Consider the following 15,882-nt stretch of genomic DNA (forward strand, 5'->3'; position numbering starts at 1 on the left):
TGAGACACTACAAGTAGTGCTATAGCTTCATCCAGGCTGAAGTTGTCTGTTGAAGATCATACACTTTTGCCTTCTGTCATGAACCAAGCCCCTGTTTCACTAACACTAAGATCACTCCGTTCACAAACCATTTACCAATAGAGAAATTGTATGTCTCCTCGAAACCGAAACCAGTGAAAGCAGCCGATCTACAAGCTCACAAAACGTGCTATCTGAAAAGTTGTGAGATTGTAGATCGGATATTTTCACAATGAGTACGTCATACATTGAAAAAACATACTCTCAAATAAGCATTTCATGTTATCTTTACCGTTTGCATATGTATTCATTGATACAGTCATTGTTTTTTGCAATTCAACTTAATGAGTCTGCATCAAGTGAGGCTTGAACGGCAACCTTGCGGTCGTGAGGCACTCGCTTAAGGAGAAGCCATTGGACCAACAGACAAGAACCTGTGAAAAAGGAGATCACACAGATGATACAGTTTCACGCAAATAGCTGAAAAATCCTGGGTTTAAGTGTTTTTCAACTGCTCAAAATTGCAGACAATCTAAGGGCGGAGCTTACTGGTTAACGTGATACATGTGTTCCTCATGAGTCAAGGCACATGTGTAAGCAGGTTTAATGCTGTCGGCCAAACGAGGCATGACTTTTGCCTGTTTAAAGTTTGCATTTAAAAAAAATCGCTATAGCGCCCCCCCTTTGACCAATTGGAGTAAGATTGGTTTCAGTGATATTTGGAATGACCCTCAACATTACCGCAAAGTTTCAAAGAAATGTGAGTCTGCATGTATGTGTTAGGGGCAGATGAATAATTGTCATAAAACTGCAATATTCATTGGCTCATTAAAGCTTCATTTTTTCACTTATGGAAAATCTTTTGCATCAGTTTTTCGGCATAGGTTCAAAGTTCATGTGTAAAACGTTTCGTGCAGATTACTAAAAAATCCCAGGAGGAGATAGGTTTTAACTGCTTTTCATATAATTCAAAATGGTGGGAGATCTAAAGGTCAGAGGTCAAAAGTCAGATCACGAAAGTTGTCAGTCATTAGGAGACGCATATGTGTATTTAAGTTTCATGCTGTAGGTCAAACAGGGCATGAGTTGTACCTGCTCAAAGTTGGCATTTTCAATTGAGTGCTATAGCGCCACCTTTTGACGAAAGATTGTGAGAATTATTTCTTGATAGTTTTTTCATGACCATCTACCATATGGCCAAGTTTCGTAAAAAGCGTATGCACTAAGGGGGAGAAGAAAAAAGAGGGGAACATTAAAAACAGGTCCAGAGCTGAGAGCTCTGGCCCCGTAAAAAGAATCGTCTGGCCACCAGGGGGGCAAGTGCCCCCCATGCCCCCCCCCCCCCAAAAAATCGCCTTTGAGGTAGATAGAAAGCCTACAGTGAGTGGCCTACTAGCCTACCAGCATTACAAGGGACATTCAAATAAATAAAGTTGACATGCAGCGGGGGATATCATTAGAGGCAGCTGTGCATAATTGATCAAATAAGCAATACAACACACAAGCTCAGATGATTCCAGGAGGAGAGAGACGGAAGAGCAGGAGAGAGGGATACTTTTTATTTTATTTTTTCCCTGTGTGTTGACCCGCTCCACCCGTCCCGTGATAATTGCGTCTGAAATCTTGACCCATCCGCCCGCCCTGTGGGACAACCAGCGACCAATTCAAGGTCAAAAGAGTTTTGAGGTTTTAAAGTGGATCGGTCTTGGTAAAATGGTGTTAAATATTGAAGGGTCTAATGTAGAATTATCCAACATATTTTGCCTTAATCCTTCCAATAAAACACTTTTAGAGACGATATTTGTCTCCGCTAGGCGGGGGCGAGAGACTATATGATTTGCCCCCTGTGTGTGTGTGTGTGTGCTGTGTGTGTGTGTTCTTGCGTTCTTGCGTGCATGCGTGCACGCGTGCTTGCGTGAGTCGGACCGATTGACGTGTAAGGTACTTTCACACGGCAAGCAGCCAACGCGCCTATGTAATTAATTTTCAATGAGAGGCGGGCGATTATTTGGGATGCGCGCAGCAATTGAGGGGCGGTGAGGCAGGCGGGCGCGGCCCCGTGAAATTCTCGCACGCGTGCTCGTTTGTGCACGCGCGCGGGTGGCAAGAGCTGGATTGTGGTGAGATTTTCTCGATCACCGCTGATCCGAGCGGTACCGCCTGCGTGAACCGCTTGCCGTGTGTTACGACCTAACAGTGCACATACACTCCCTGGAGACCAGAGCAGAACCTCTGTCCCAAATGTTTCGGCCTGTTATAGCGCCACCAGGAGGCCAATTTATGCTTAAAGGGATATTTCTCTTTAATACAAACCCATTGTAACTTCAAACTCCATTTTAACCATGTTAGATTAATCGGAAACACCCGTCCTTGGTTTTATTGTTATATTTTATTGTCCTTCTAATACGTGAGGAGACCGTGTTTTTTCAATTACTTTTTTCATTTATTTTTAATATGTTTTTTGGAAAATGAAAAAAAATCAATACAATAAAAAGATTAAATAAAATAAATGAAAAAAGTGATCGAAAAAACACACGGCCCCTCACGCATTAAGAGGGCAGGATGAGTCACCAGAACCAAGGATGGTGTTTTTGATGAATCTAACATGTTAAAAAAGTTTGAAGTTATAATGGGTTTGTAAAGGAAGGGGGCACGTGTGATAAAATGAATATCAAATATTTAAATACTGAATCAAGCAACTTAAAAACTGTCTGTGGGGCTCACAAAAGCCAGAGTAGACAATAAAATGACCCTAAATAACGCAGTGTCCGATTGCCGTGAAACCTTGCACGCACATTCCCACTAGGTCGAGGAAGAAATGCCACCCTTTTCACATTGCCATATTATAGCGCCACAGCAGGCCGATTTTTGCAAAACAAAATGCCTCAAATCCTGAACGCAGCGTCCGATTTCGTTTCTGAACTTTTTTTGAGGAGTTTAATTTATAATGTGTTATGATACATTATAGCACTTTTCTATGTGCCTTTATAACTGACTAAGTTATGGTAGTTATAATGTGCTGTTCCACTGAGCATAATAATGCATTATGACCGGCACTTATAATACACTATTAAGGATGTTATAAGTTGTCGTACATTATTATAAACATTTATATCAAGTGTTATAATCCCATATAAACATTACAAATACACTTATAATGCATTATAGACCTGGCCTTAATATATAGCAGGGGTAGGCAACGTTAGGCACAGGTGTCAACATTGGCACAGGGGAGGGGGATCACTGGCACACTGGCATAAGTGTGAGAGAGGCTTTTTCTTTTAAAATAGAATATATAAGAAATGTAGTCAATTAAATTAAGTCCCTTCACATCTGTATGCAAATTGCATCCTACACATAATTCTACATTCATTCGAACTCTGAATTCTGAACTCTGACTGGAGAGGGAGTCTGGGACATTAGGTGAGGTTATTGAGTCTAATGATCATTTTCATCCCGATGTGAAAGAAAATATTTTTTAAATAAAATGAAATAAAGTTTGTTATATATATGGACCGTCACAATCTGTTGGATATATTTTATTTTCATTTGAAGTCATAATTAAACTTAATATTGATATGACTATCAAGAAAATGAAAAAACATGTCTCTTCCTGTCAGAAAGGTTGCTGACCCCTGATATAATAGTCTTACTGTAACTTCAACTAAAGCTTGTGTTCACACATCCAACGCATTAAAATAATGAAGCTGAGACGTTAACATCATCTGCTTGTAGCAGGAATCCATGGATGGGATGTTGGATACTTTGGAGGAGCTGGAAACCAAAGAGTTCAAGAAGTTCAAGTTGCTTCTTCAACAGCATGAACATGTCGAAGGTCTCCCTCCGCTCACAAAGGGAGCTCTGGAGAATGCTGAGAGGAGAGACACCGCGGAACTGATGTTACAGAACTACACCATCCATGCTGCAGGTCAGATCATGGTGAATGTTCTGAAGAAGATCAAAAGGAATGATCTGGTGAATAAGTTTAATAACCTCAAAGGTAAGTTAATGTTATTGTAGGGAGTGTGTGTAAGGACTATTAACTGATGTTCTACATTCATTTAAGTGAATAACACGAAAATACAAATCATGCATGTTTAGTTTGGTTTATTTCAATCATCTTCTTTTAAGAAACTTGTTAACAGTTTATAGACGCTTAATAAGAACATTAATAAAAGCCTCATGAGTTTCCTACATTTAAAAAAAGTAGCATTAGAAACACATTTATTACCTATTATGACATTGTTCAACCTTTACTAAGTTGTTTTGTTCGTTTTTTAACATGAGTTTATTATGCATCAATTAACAGTGTACTGTGAATCGATTAACCTTTTAACTAGGATTTTTGCATCTACCTGGTCTAAAGTGGGAAAAAAGCCTTATTAAAGGGATAGTACACCACCAAAATGACTTTTTTCTTGATTAGTCACCCCATGGAGACGTGAATTCATAGATGTTTTTTTCTTTTCGCATTCCTAAGCCAATAATTTCATGACCGGCTGCGGCTCCAGTAGGAAACACAAAGATTCTCCTTTGTGTCTCCTACCGGTACCGCTGCCTACCGGTCCGCTGGTCATCAAATTATTGGCTATTAGGAATGCGAAAAAAAAAAAAAATCCATGAATTCAAGTCTCCATGGGGTGACTAATCGATGGGTGAACTATCCCTTTAAGGTTAATCATGTGCATAACTAGTGCATAACTAATGGTCTCATGCCTGTAGAGGTGTCATGCCTGTTTCCTGTTCCGGTTCATTTCCCCATAGCTTCATTTGTTTGGCTGATTTCATTGGTTCATTTGAATGATTGCAGCCAAGCCAATCATATGAAGCTATGGGAAAGTGAACCGGAACAGGTTATGCACATTTTAATAAAGGATTTATTAACCTTAGTAAAGCATTATTTCCACTTTAGACCTAGCCTGGTAAACCACCCCCTCTCCGGAAATCTCATTTCCATTTGATTTCAGGAGTTGGTCTGGCATGAAAGTCTGTTTCGCTTTTTGGCTGTGGGCGGAAGCTGGGGGGGAGTAGTACCGTTGACTGACAACCCCTTCAGCCAATCAGCAGTTCATTCCACCACCACCACAGAGCAGCGTAGAAGCAAGGGGACATTTGAAAGGGCTATGGCGAAAATAGGTTGCTTTATTCGGATACATGAGTATCACTGCCCGCCCCTGCCGGTTCTCAGATTTTTTTTTAAAAACAGGCTCTGACATGATTAATTGACCACATATATGAAGTTAAACAACTAAATGCTATCCGAAAAATATCTTAAAAGTAAATTCCGTGGCACAAAAAAGAAGTTTGAGAGCGTTTTGAAGTTTTAAAATACAGCAGAGAAAATTTCAATGGTCGCTGTTTGTTTTCGTTCGGCTCCACTTGGAGCCGAACTCGGCTTCACTCGGCTTCCACCTGATTGGCCAACGTGCGCAGTCAATCACAGAACAATGAGCGAGGACGCTGATAGGCTAGTTCATGTTGTGAACTCTTCAGAAACGCCCAGAAAGGCTCTGAGGCCACACCAACTACTGAAATCAAATACAAATGAGATTTCCGGAGGGGGGGGGGGGGTTTACCAGGCTACTGTAGACCAGGCAAAATGCATATTTAACTGTTAATAAGTGCACAATAAAGGATTTGTTTGTTAATACAAGTAATTATTAACCTTAAATGGATAGTTCACCCCCAAAATGACTTTTTTTCTATCGATTAGTCACCCCATGGAGACTTGAATTCCAGGATATATTTTAGTTTTTGTCGCATTCCTAAGTCAAAAATTTGATGACCGGCAGTGGTTCCGGTAGGAGACACAAAGACTCTCCTGTGTGTCTCCTACCGGACCCACTGCCTACCGGTCCGCTGGTCATCAAATGATTGGCTTAGGAATGCGACAAAAACAAAAAAATATCCATGAATTCAAGTACTCCGTGGGGTGACTAATCGATAGAAAACAAGTTTTTTTTTTGGTGAACTATCCCTTTTATAAGGCATTGTTCCCACCTTTGACCAGGTAAATGCAAAATGCATAATTAACCGTCATTAAGTACATAATAGGCTCTGCAGGTTTCCAGAAGCTGGCATATCCAGTTCTGTTTCATTTTCACATGATTTGCTCGGCTGCAATCAATCAAATGAACCAATTAAATCAGACAATCAAATGAAGCCATGGGAAAATGAACAGGAAATAGGTACAGTATGCCACCTTCCAGAAACCTGGGACAACAGTTATGCACAGTTTCTATAACAGATTTTCCCCATGCACTTTAGATGACGGAAATGAAAAAACATAATTAAACTGTTAATAAGTGCATAATGAATGATTTATTAAACTTAATAAGGCATTGTCCTCACTTTAGACCAAGCAGCCATTAAAAAAAAAATGGAGAAGATTTTAAAAGAGAAGGATGACATGAAGAGAGAAATGGAAGCCCTGGCAAGAACACATGAAGAAGAAAAGCAAGAAATGAGAAGAAGGATGAAAGAGCAGGAACTTGAAATTGAAAAGGAGAGAGAAACAAGAGAGAGACAACTGAAAGAAAAGGTGGCTAAAATAAATGAAGTGGATGAGGAGAGGCAGGAAGAACAGAAAAAAAGAAAAGAGGAGAACAGAATAAGGAAGGCAGAGGAGGAAACTAAACGAAAGGAGTGGGAGGCCCTGGAGAGAGAGAAAAAAATAGAATTGGATGAAAAGGATAGAATGTTGGTAAACAAGCAAGAAGAAATGAGAAAACAACAAGAGGAATGGGAGAAGGAAAGGAAAGGATGGTGGGATAACAGACGCCAGGAAGAAGAAAACAGAGGAATAGAAGAACAAAGTAAAAGAAAGATACTTCAGGAAGAATTTGATGTGGAAAGAGAGAAACACGAGAAAAAAAGAAGAGAAGAGGATGAAAACAGAAAACAAGTAGAAGAAAAGGTACGACAGAAAATGGAGAAAGATCATGAAGAACAACTAAAGATGATGAAGAAGAAACATGAAGAGCAGGCCAGAAAACAAGCTGACAAATTCACAACAGAACTCATGAAACTGGAAGAACACATCACCAGGCACCAAGTTGAAGTTAAGGAGTTGAAAACAAAGAACATCACTGGTGAGTATTTAATTTATGTTGTGTTATAATTCACCTCTTGTGCATATTGACCATCTGTTGAAGTAATTCAGTTGTTTCCACTGCAGAAATAATGAGAAAAATAAACAAACAATAGGAACAGCAGTAAAATAGAAAACACTACACAAACACTAAACAATACCATACCATACCATACAATCACATTTTTGGACACAAACAAGATGATACAATATAAAACAAAATAAAGTGAGCAAGTAACAGTGGAAAGGGAGAACTACTAGGACTCCATCTAGAACAGGGGTGTTTCATTTGCCCATAGCTTCGCATGATTTGCTCGGCTGCAATCAATCAAATGAACCAATTAAATCAGACAATCAAATGAAGCCACGGGAAAATGAACAGGAAATAGGTACAGTATGCCACCTTCCAGAAACCTGGGACTATAATTATGCACAGTTTCTATAACGGATTCTCCCCATGCACTTTAGATGACGGAGATGAAAAAACATAATTAAACTGTTAATTAGTGCATAATGAATGATTTATTAAACCTAATAAGGCATTGTTCCCACTCTAGACCAAGCAGCCATTAAAAAAGAAATGGAGAAGATTTTAAAAGAGAAGGAAGAGGACATGAAGAGAGAGATGGAAGCCCTGGCAAGAACACATGAAGAAGAAAAGCAAGAAATGAGAAGAAGGATGAAAGAGCAGGAACTTGAAATTGAAAAGGAGAGAGAAACAAGAGAGAAACAACTGAAAGAAAAGGTGGCTAAAATAAATGAAGTGGATGAGGAGAGGCAGGGAGAACAGAAAAAAAGAAAAGAGGAGGACAGAATAAGGAAGGAAGAGGATGAAACTAAACGAAAGGAGTGGGAGGCCCTGGAGAGAGAGAAAAAAATAGAATTGGATGAAAAGGATAGAATGTTGGTAAACAAGCAAGAAGAAATGAGAAAACAACAAGAGGAATGGGAGAAGGAAAGGAAAGGATGGTGGGATAACAGACGCCAGGAAGAAGAAAACAGAGGAATAGAAGAACAAAGTAAAATAAAAATACTTCAGGAAGAATTTGATGTGGAAAGAGAAAAACACGAGAAAAGAAGAAGAGAAGAGGATGAAAACAGAAAACAAGTAGAAGAAAAGGTACGACAGAAAATGGAGAAAGATCATGAAGAACAACTAAAGATGATGGAGAAGAAACATGAAGAGCAGGCCAGAAAACAAGCTGACAAATTCACAACAGAACTGGAAGAACACATCACCAGGCACCAAGTTGAAGTTAAGGAATTGAAAACAAAGAACAGCACTGGTGAGTATTTAATTTATTTTGTGTTATAATTCACCTCTTGTGCATATTGACAATCTGTTGAAGTAATTCAGTTGTTTCCACCACAGACATAATAAGAAATAAAAAAACAATAGGAGTAGCAGTAAAATAGAACTGAAAACACTACACAAACACTAAACAAAACAATACCATACCATACCATACAATCACATTTTTGGACACAAACAAGATGATACAATATAAAACAAGATAAATTGAGCAAGTAACAGTGGAAAGGGAGAACTAGGACTCCACATGGGTGTCAAACTGGTCCGCAAGCCAAATGTGGCCTGCAAAGGGCTCGAATCCGGCCCGCAGGATGATTTTTGAGAATGATCCATGATGATTATTCATTATCTGTATAACAGATACTCTCTCCTGATTATGACTCAGTCTCTACTGCTGCCTGCTGCAGCAAAAGCTCTTGTGAAACGGCATGACCGTAGATATTTGATATACAATAGATCAGACACCCACTCCTAAGCACATTGGCCCTCATTTATCAATGGAGTGTACAAACTAGCTTATTTTTGAGCCCAGGAATGACCTTAAGCCAAAGTCCAAGTGACTTTTATCAAGCGATCCTATACAGCCAATCCTACCGTACATTTGGTCTGTCCTTTGATAAATGTGACAGCTGAAACTGACCTCATTTAAATACGCCCTTAAATGTTCTTGAAGCCCCCGGATTTTACGACACGAAGAACCAGAATACGACCAAACAAATTATGGAAAGCCAATAAGAAAAATTTCCCCCGCCTGCCTCGCTGTCATGTCCGAGTCTGACTGACTGACTGACTGACACAAACAGCAGTCTTTCATGTATTCCATGATGGTACAATCTTTGTCAAATAACCTACATGAATGACACCAATCTCATCGTCATAAATCATACGTTTGGAGACCTCACTGTCCATGAAAAGATTACAGCGGCACCAGTCCCGACTCCCGAAAATGCTCTCGCATAAGCGCTCGTATATTTTGAAAATAGCAGATCTATAAGCTCACAATGCGTTGCAAGCTTGTAGATCTGCTATTTTCAAATAGCCAATGTTGCCAGATCTGCAATCTTATCTGAATTACTGTTAAAGCAGTTTGTTTAAATGAGTGAATGATTAAGCACCTTGTAACATTGCAAATAGGCTATGTTAGATTTTAATTGCTTGTCATTGTCACTTTGAAATAAAATAGGCGTGCATGTCCATGATGTATGCCTTTATAAAATGTAATATTTTCACAGGGATTATTTATTAGTGTATTAGAGTGGATACATGTGTCCAGATGCCTGTCAGACGGTCAGACAATGCTGCACCGCAGGTTGTGACGTGAGACCTGAGCAGGCCGTACGCTGAAGTCAAAGTCACGATAGATTGATAAATGCGGTGATCTCGCCGTACGGCCATTATTTGGTCTACACCACTTTGATAAATGAGGGCCATTGAACGAATCAATGTTAGACTCTGTTGGAGCCAAACTGTCTTTTCTGTTTATTTTGTTTTATTTTAACTCACTGTGCAGAGGTGGTTACCCATTTATACTTGGCCTTGGGTGACGAGCCCCAGGTGTGCAAGGGGAAAAAGGCCAAACAGTTTTTGACCGTGTCATGTTGATGTGCCGTACAGGTCGGCGTTCAGTGTTATTTGTTTTAAAGAGTTTGCTTATATACTTTTGGTTTAAATGGTCAATAAATGGATTGAAATATCCGAATTTATACAAGCACTCTGGACATTGAAATTCTTCAAGCACGCGTCTAACTAAAAAGCAACACAGTTGCCCCTCGCCCCTCGCAGTGTATAGCTACAGGTAAAGGCTCTACAGACTCATTGAAAACACACAACCCTGCTTCTGGTGACTGCTATTGTCCTTCTAATGCATGTTATACTCATTAAAAACACACGATCTTGGCGGCATTCATAGTACAAAAAATAAAATGCATGTGACTTTTACTTTTTGCGATATAGCCTTTCACTATACTTTTACAAACTCCTCCTATGTTTGTAACTTGGTGGTGGCTCCATGCGTCCTGACGTGGACAAAGCTGCAAGGGCCCAGTCATCGTAGCGCATTGATTGTCTGACCAATAACACACAATGTTCTGTCAGAACTTTGTTTGGCTAGTTAGAAAATGTAATCTAATTTACGTATATATGTTCTGTGTATGTTTTATATTATGTTCTACAAAAGAGGCACAACTGCTGACTGAAAGAAATAGAGAGCAAGAGAGTAAACTGCAGAAGACCATCAAAGCGATGACTCAGGACCTGCAGGACCAGAGCAGCCAAGTAGAGAAGCTCAGAGTTCAAATGAAGGAAAAAGAGAGTGAACTGGAGACGATCAAGATAGAGAGAGACAATTCAGACAAAAGACTAGAAGAGAAAGATGAAGAGCTGAGTGTGTTGAAGAAGGAATGGGATAATGTCATCCCTGAAAACACACAGCTTGGTGAGTATTGGGTTATTAAAAACCATGTCTCTCTATAGATCATTGTTCTGTCATAGCATAATTATGCAGATCTGTCTGTTTCTTTAAAATGGTAAGAAATAATGTTAAGTTCATCCAATGCGTACATGGCTGCTGAGTCGCAAGACACATTTCAGTGAGAGTTGATAATAAAGTAATATCGTATCGTATCTAATAGTCCAGTCGCCCCTTTCTTTCTTTTTTTCCAACTGTCAATACATCCACTGTTTATGTTGTGTTGCAGAGGATGAAGAGAACACAGACTCCTCTCTTCTACCAAGGAGGAGAGACAGCATAAAAGTACTTTCTCCAGACAGTGAGTCCTTCTTACTATATTTCAAATAGTGATCGTGATGCTACTTCTATCAATTCTGGTGGTGCATGCAGTTTAATGTCATGACTTTAAAATATGTAAGCAAATACATTAAAAAATAAAGAAAGAAAGACATAATGATAATAATAATAATAATAATAATAATAATAATAATAATAATAATAATAATAATAATAATAATAATAATATTGATAATAATGATAATAATGATAATAAAAATAAAATATACTTTATATGCTTATAATCTTTCTATTGCCACTTTCCACCCAGTGCAAGACGTAAGAGATTTGAAAGGATGCACCTTCCCAGTATTTTGTTTGTGACACTAATTAGATATATCGGTGAAAATTTTACAAACTTATAGTCTGCACCAATGAGATGCTTTATCAGCTTGTAGATGGATTAGATGGATTAGATGGATTATATAATTATTATTTTTTGTTAATACATTTTTATTTTGTACAATCTGCATGGTAGGGTATTTTAATACAATATAACTCATTCAAGTAGGGTGGTTGTATTTGGTCTCCCTGCTCTTCTATTGAGACATTCAGATCCTGTGTCAAGGTTGGACACAACCTTTGACACAATCCTGTTTCTGGTTGGACACAAAGTTTGACCTGAAGGTCAAAATTGTTGAGCTTAGTTATACAATAAAAATGCATTTATGTATTTGTTTTAACAAATATTGGTCAAAACATGCAAATGGTTCAGAGTGGCCTTCAGCTGAGCGCTAATGAAGATGAAAACCACAAGGCAGAAATATAAATACATTATCATTGTTATTATATAATTATACCACAATCATATGAATCCCCCATCTTGTCTTCAAGGTGCTTCTGCAATTCCGCAACTTCTGAGCGCGATAAACCCTCAGAAAGCAGAGAAATGGCTGATGTCTGTGAGGGCTGGCTTCGTTGTAAGAGTCTCAGAGCCCATCCTGCATTCTCTACTGGACAAACTTAGGGATAAGAATGTTATCAATGATGAAGAAATGGAGTCAGTCAGAAGGGAAAGACTCAGGGCAAATAAAGCACGGGACATTATCGACATGGTGAGGAAAAAGGGGAACACGGCAAGTTTAGAAATGATTGGCTTCATTCACCAATTGGACCTTAACCTTAGTGAACAGCTGCATGATTGCAGCAACAGACACCAAGAGGCAGAGGCAGAGGCCATGGAGATGAAGGAAAAGATTAAGAGAGAAAGGGAGCAGAGGATACGCAAGGAGGAGCAGACGTTTGAGAAGGAGCTTCAGGACTCTCTGAGGAAACTAGAGGAATCCAACCAAGAGCACCAGGAAGACATCTGTAAGATCGACCAACAAACGAGTGAACTGCAGAAACAAATGAAGGAGGAGAGTGATGAAAAGACGAGAATAGAGCTAGAACAAGAGCTGAGAAGGGAGTCCGAGAGAAAAGAGGAGATAGAGAGACAGCTGGAGAGGTCTAGACTTAATATAGAGAATATGAAGAGAGAGGAGGAGAGACACAGACAGGAAACAGAGCAGATGAGAAAGATCTACAAAGGAGAGGCCAGAGTCAAAGCAGAGCGTCAAAGGATGATCCCAAAGAAGATGCAGAGAGAGTTTAAGAGACAACTGGAGGAGAAGAACAGACACCTAGAGGAGAAGGACCAACAACTAGAGGAGAACAACAGACAACTGGAGGAGAACAAAAGAGAGATGACAGCACTGACAGAAGAGTTAGAGAGACACATACATTGTTCAGTGTCAGAGGTGAACCCCATCTTACCGGAAGCGAGAGATAACAGACCAGCTGTGCCATGCTGGAAGAAATATCTTTGCTGCTGTATAGAGCAGTCAGACTATTCCATTTTGGAAGAGTAAAAACTGTTTAAAATTACTTTTAGCAGTAAACGAGTAGATAAAAGATATATCCTTGGTAACTTTGGTATGTGTAACATATGTGCAACATCTATTGTAACAATTTCAATTATGTAAAATATGGCTTCATATAACACATGGGTAAGAGTTTTAAGATAGTTGTTAATTTCTAATACATTTTCTGCACAGTTAATCAGCACATTACTTATAGGGTGAGCCTAGCTAACTCTCACTAGCTAAGCTCACCTGGTGGTTTGCAAAATATGTAATTAAAGGGTCTATAATACGTTTTTGCTTTATATAAGGGTCTATATACGTTTTTGCTCATCTTTGGGGTTCTGCGATGTGCCTTATACCAAATAAAGACAATACATTTTTGTGGGCACTCACTACTGTAAGTACAGTAAGTACAACATAGTGACCATAAAATGGTATATACTGCTATATACTGATGGGCTAAATTTGAAACCTTTACTTTATAGAGTGTGATGCACAGAGGTTGTGCTCCAGTTAGAAGGCGAGGCCTCGCCTGCTACTGTTTTGATATAATGAGTGTAATAGATAAGAACGGCAGAATTCTCCTGGCGCTCAACTGAACGCTTGTCTAAGCATGCTGCCTTGTTGTGGAGCGAATTGACTTTGTGAAATTATCGGGCTTGTATTTTGTTTTATATATCATTCATTTGCTGTTCTTTTATTCACATATTATAGAGGGAAACTCCCCTGTAATCAATAAATATGCCCTGTTTAGGCTAACTATAATTTCTGTATATATCGTCTATAAACTGGACTATAGGTGACAGACTACGGCACATCAATACACCTATGTCCAACCGAAGTCAGGTGTAGCTTATTTTGGCTGTTATTGAATGCTTTTGAAAGTCATGTCAATCATATTCATAAAGCATTATTATGCACTTATAAGCAGTGTTAATTTTGATTTTGATTCTGAATTAGTCTTAGTCTCAGTCTTTTGGTTTAGGGTTAGGGTTAGGGTAAGGGTTAGGGTTAGGGTTAGGGTTAGGGTTAGGGTTAGGGTTAGGGTCTTTCCCCAGCCTGCATCAGAGCAACAATGGTGTTGGTGACTGATGTCCCAATGTTGGAGCCCATGATGATAGGGATAGCAGACTGAACATTCAGTACTATGGGATGGAAGGTTTATAGATAAATAGATTGTCGGATGTACAGACAGAGACAAATCAAATGGATGCACTGATATATGTCTATCATACCTTTTGTTTTTACAGTACAGGTTCGGTAAGCGTGTATAGCAGTGGTTCTCAAACTTTATAGCTGAACACCCAAAAGGAAAATTAGACGTTTGCCCGGGACCCAAATTAGTGAAAATAGCAGATTCACAAGCTCACAATGTGCCGCAAAGCGACGCATTGTGAGCTTGTAGATCTGCAATTTTCACTACTTCTTAAACGTTTTAATAATTTATTTATGTAAATTATTAGATTTATTTCATTTTATGTATGAAATACTGATGTTGGAATTGTTTTTAATTGATGAAAAGTTGTGATTTTTTTGTTTAAACTTTTTTAAATCTTTTGAAATAGTATATATATATATTTTTTTTTAATGTAGGAAACGAAAAAATATATATATTTACTTGCGACCCATAAAAAATGGTCCGCAACCTAGCCATGGTTCACATGACGCTCATTTGTCACAACAAGCGTCATGGAACCACTTGTTCCTGGTTTCCGAATTTTCTCCGATGCTTTCAACTACGTGACCCTATCGGTTGGGAGGTGTATAATTAGACAGGATTAGGAGGACAACATATTAGACACTCTGATCCATTACAAAAAAATTAAAATGGCTGCCGATCGGATTAAAATGCTTTTTATTGAACAATACGGAAGCTACGGGTACTTAGACCGGTGCGCCTCAACTTGTTACATCCGTGGCCGTGGGGTCAGCACTTTTATATTTGAAATCTGAACGTTTATGTAGATGTGGCACTTGTAAATGTAAAAAAATCGCAAACCAGGAACAAGTGGTTCCATGACTGTCATTGTATGACAGTCATGTTTCAGGGCTAGGTCCCGACCCACTGTTTGGTAAACAGTGGCGTATAGGATACTATTATAAATTGAGTTATTGTGTCAGTGTCGACGTTTGTAACTCACATCCAGAGGACACCAGGCTGACGGTGATGGACGTGGAGGTGGAGGAGCTCTGCGCCAGCGCCGCCACCATTATCCCCACCACGTACCAGCCCTGCCACGGGGTTACACAGCACAGCAGTGGTCCTGGAGCATGTCCCCTGCTGCCCTGCCCGGGACACATAGAGACAGAGAGAGAGAGACAGAATAATGGCACTTTTCGACAACAAGGACTAAGCAGGTTTCTGGGTTTTGTTTCCATACACTATGGCAGGGGTCTTCAACAGGGGGTCCGGGACCCCTAGGGGGTCCTCAGAGTTACTACAGGGGGGCTGCCAAATCTTTGTGTGATAGGATGACACAGGAAATTACATTTACTGTGTTAAAAAAAGTTTCTGGGGGTGGACCCCCAGACCCCCCGCTTGGGGGGTGTGGTCAGTGCATGCAATCATACAGAGATATTAACTTATAAGTAATGAATGGTTAAAAAAAAAGAAAAAAGTAATGAATGGTTATTATTAAGGTTGGGTCTTACATTTGTTCAGTCATCAAAACAATTTCTGTAGGCCTACTTTTAGGGTTTTAATGGATGAAATTTTACTCATCATTTCTTGATTCTCACAGTCCAAATATTGTAATGTTTATTTTGTTACTGTTCACTTTATTTTTGATCATTGTAATGCAGTCAGAGTCTGTTACTTCTGTGGAACAGTTCA

At 39.2% G+C, this 15,882-nt stretch overlaps 1 protein-coding gene across 4 annotated transcripts in view; it reads left to right on the plus strand.

Moving 5' to 3' along the window:
- The window catches only part of LOC308077895 (uncharacterized protein), a 45,999-nt gene extending 32,298 nt beyond the window's left edge, over nucleotides 1-13,701 (plus strand). For 3 of the 4 annotated variants that reach the window (XM_080418875.1, XM_080418873.1, XM_080418874.1), the window contains 6 exons: nucleotides 3,754-4,018; nucleotides 6,375-7,109; nucleotides 7,666-8,394; nucleotides 10,597-10,854; nucleotides 11,117-11,188; nucleotides 12,040-13,701. In XM_080418875.1, the coding sequence (XP_080275001.1) occupies nucleotides 3,754-4,018; nucleotides 6,375-7,109; nucleotides 7,666-8,394; nucleotides 10,597-10,854; nucleotides 11,117-11,188; nucleotides 12,040-13,055 (3,075 nt within the window). In that variant the 3' untranslated portion in view covers nucleotides 13,056-13,701. The remainder of the gene's footprint in view (nucleotides 1-3,753; nucleotides 4,019-6,374; nucleotides 7,110-7,665; nucleotides 8,395-10,596; nucleotides 10,855-11,116; nucleotides 11,189-12,039) is intronic. The other variant, XM_080418876.1, reaches the window with a different exon arrangement.
- The last annotated feature ends 2,181 nt before the right edge of the window (nucleotides 13,702-15,882 follow it).

The sequence above is a fragment of the Gymnoscopelus braueri genome, assembly GCF_963280865.1.
Source record: "Gymnoscopelus braueri genome assembly, chromosome: 22".
In the NCBI taxonomy this organism is placed as follows: Eukaryota; Metazoa; Chordata; class Actinopteri; order Myctophiformes; family Myctophidae; genus Gymnoscopelus; species Gymnoscopelus braueri.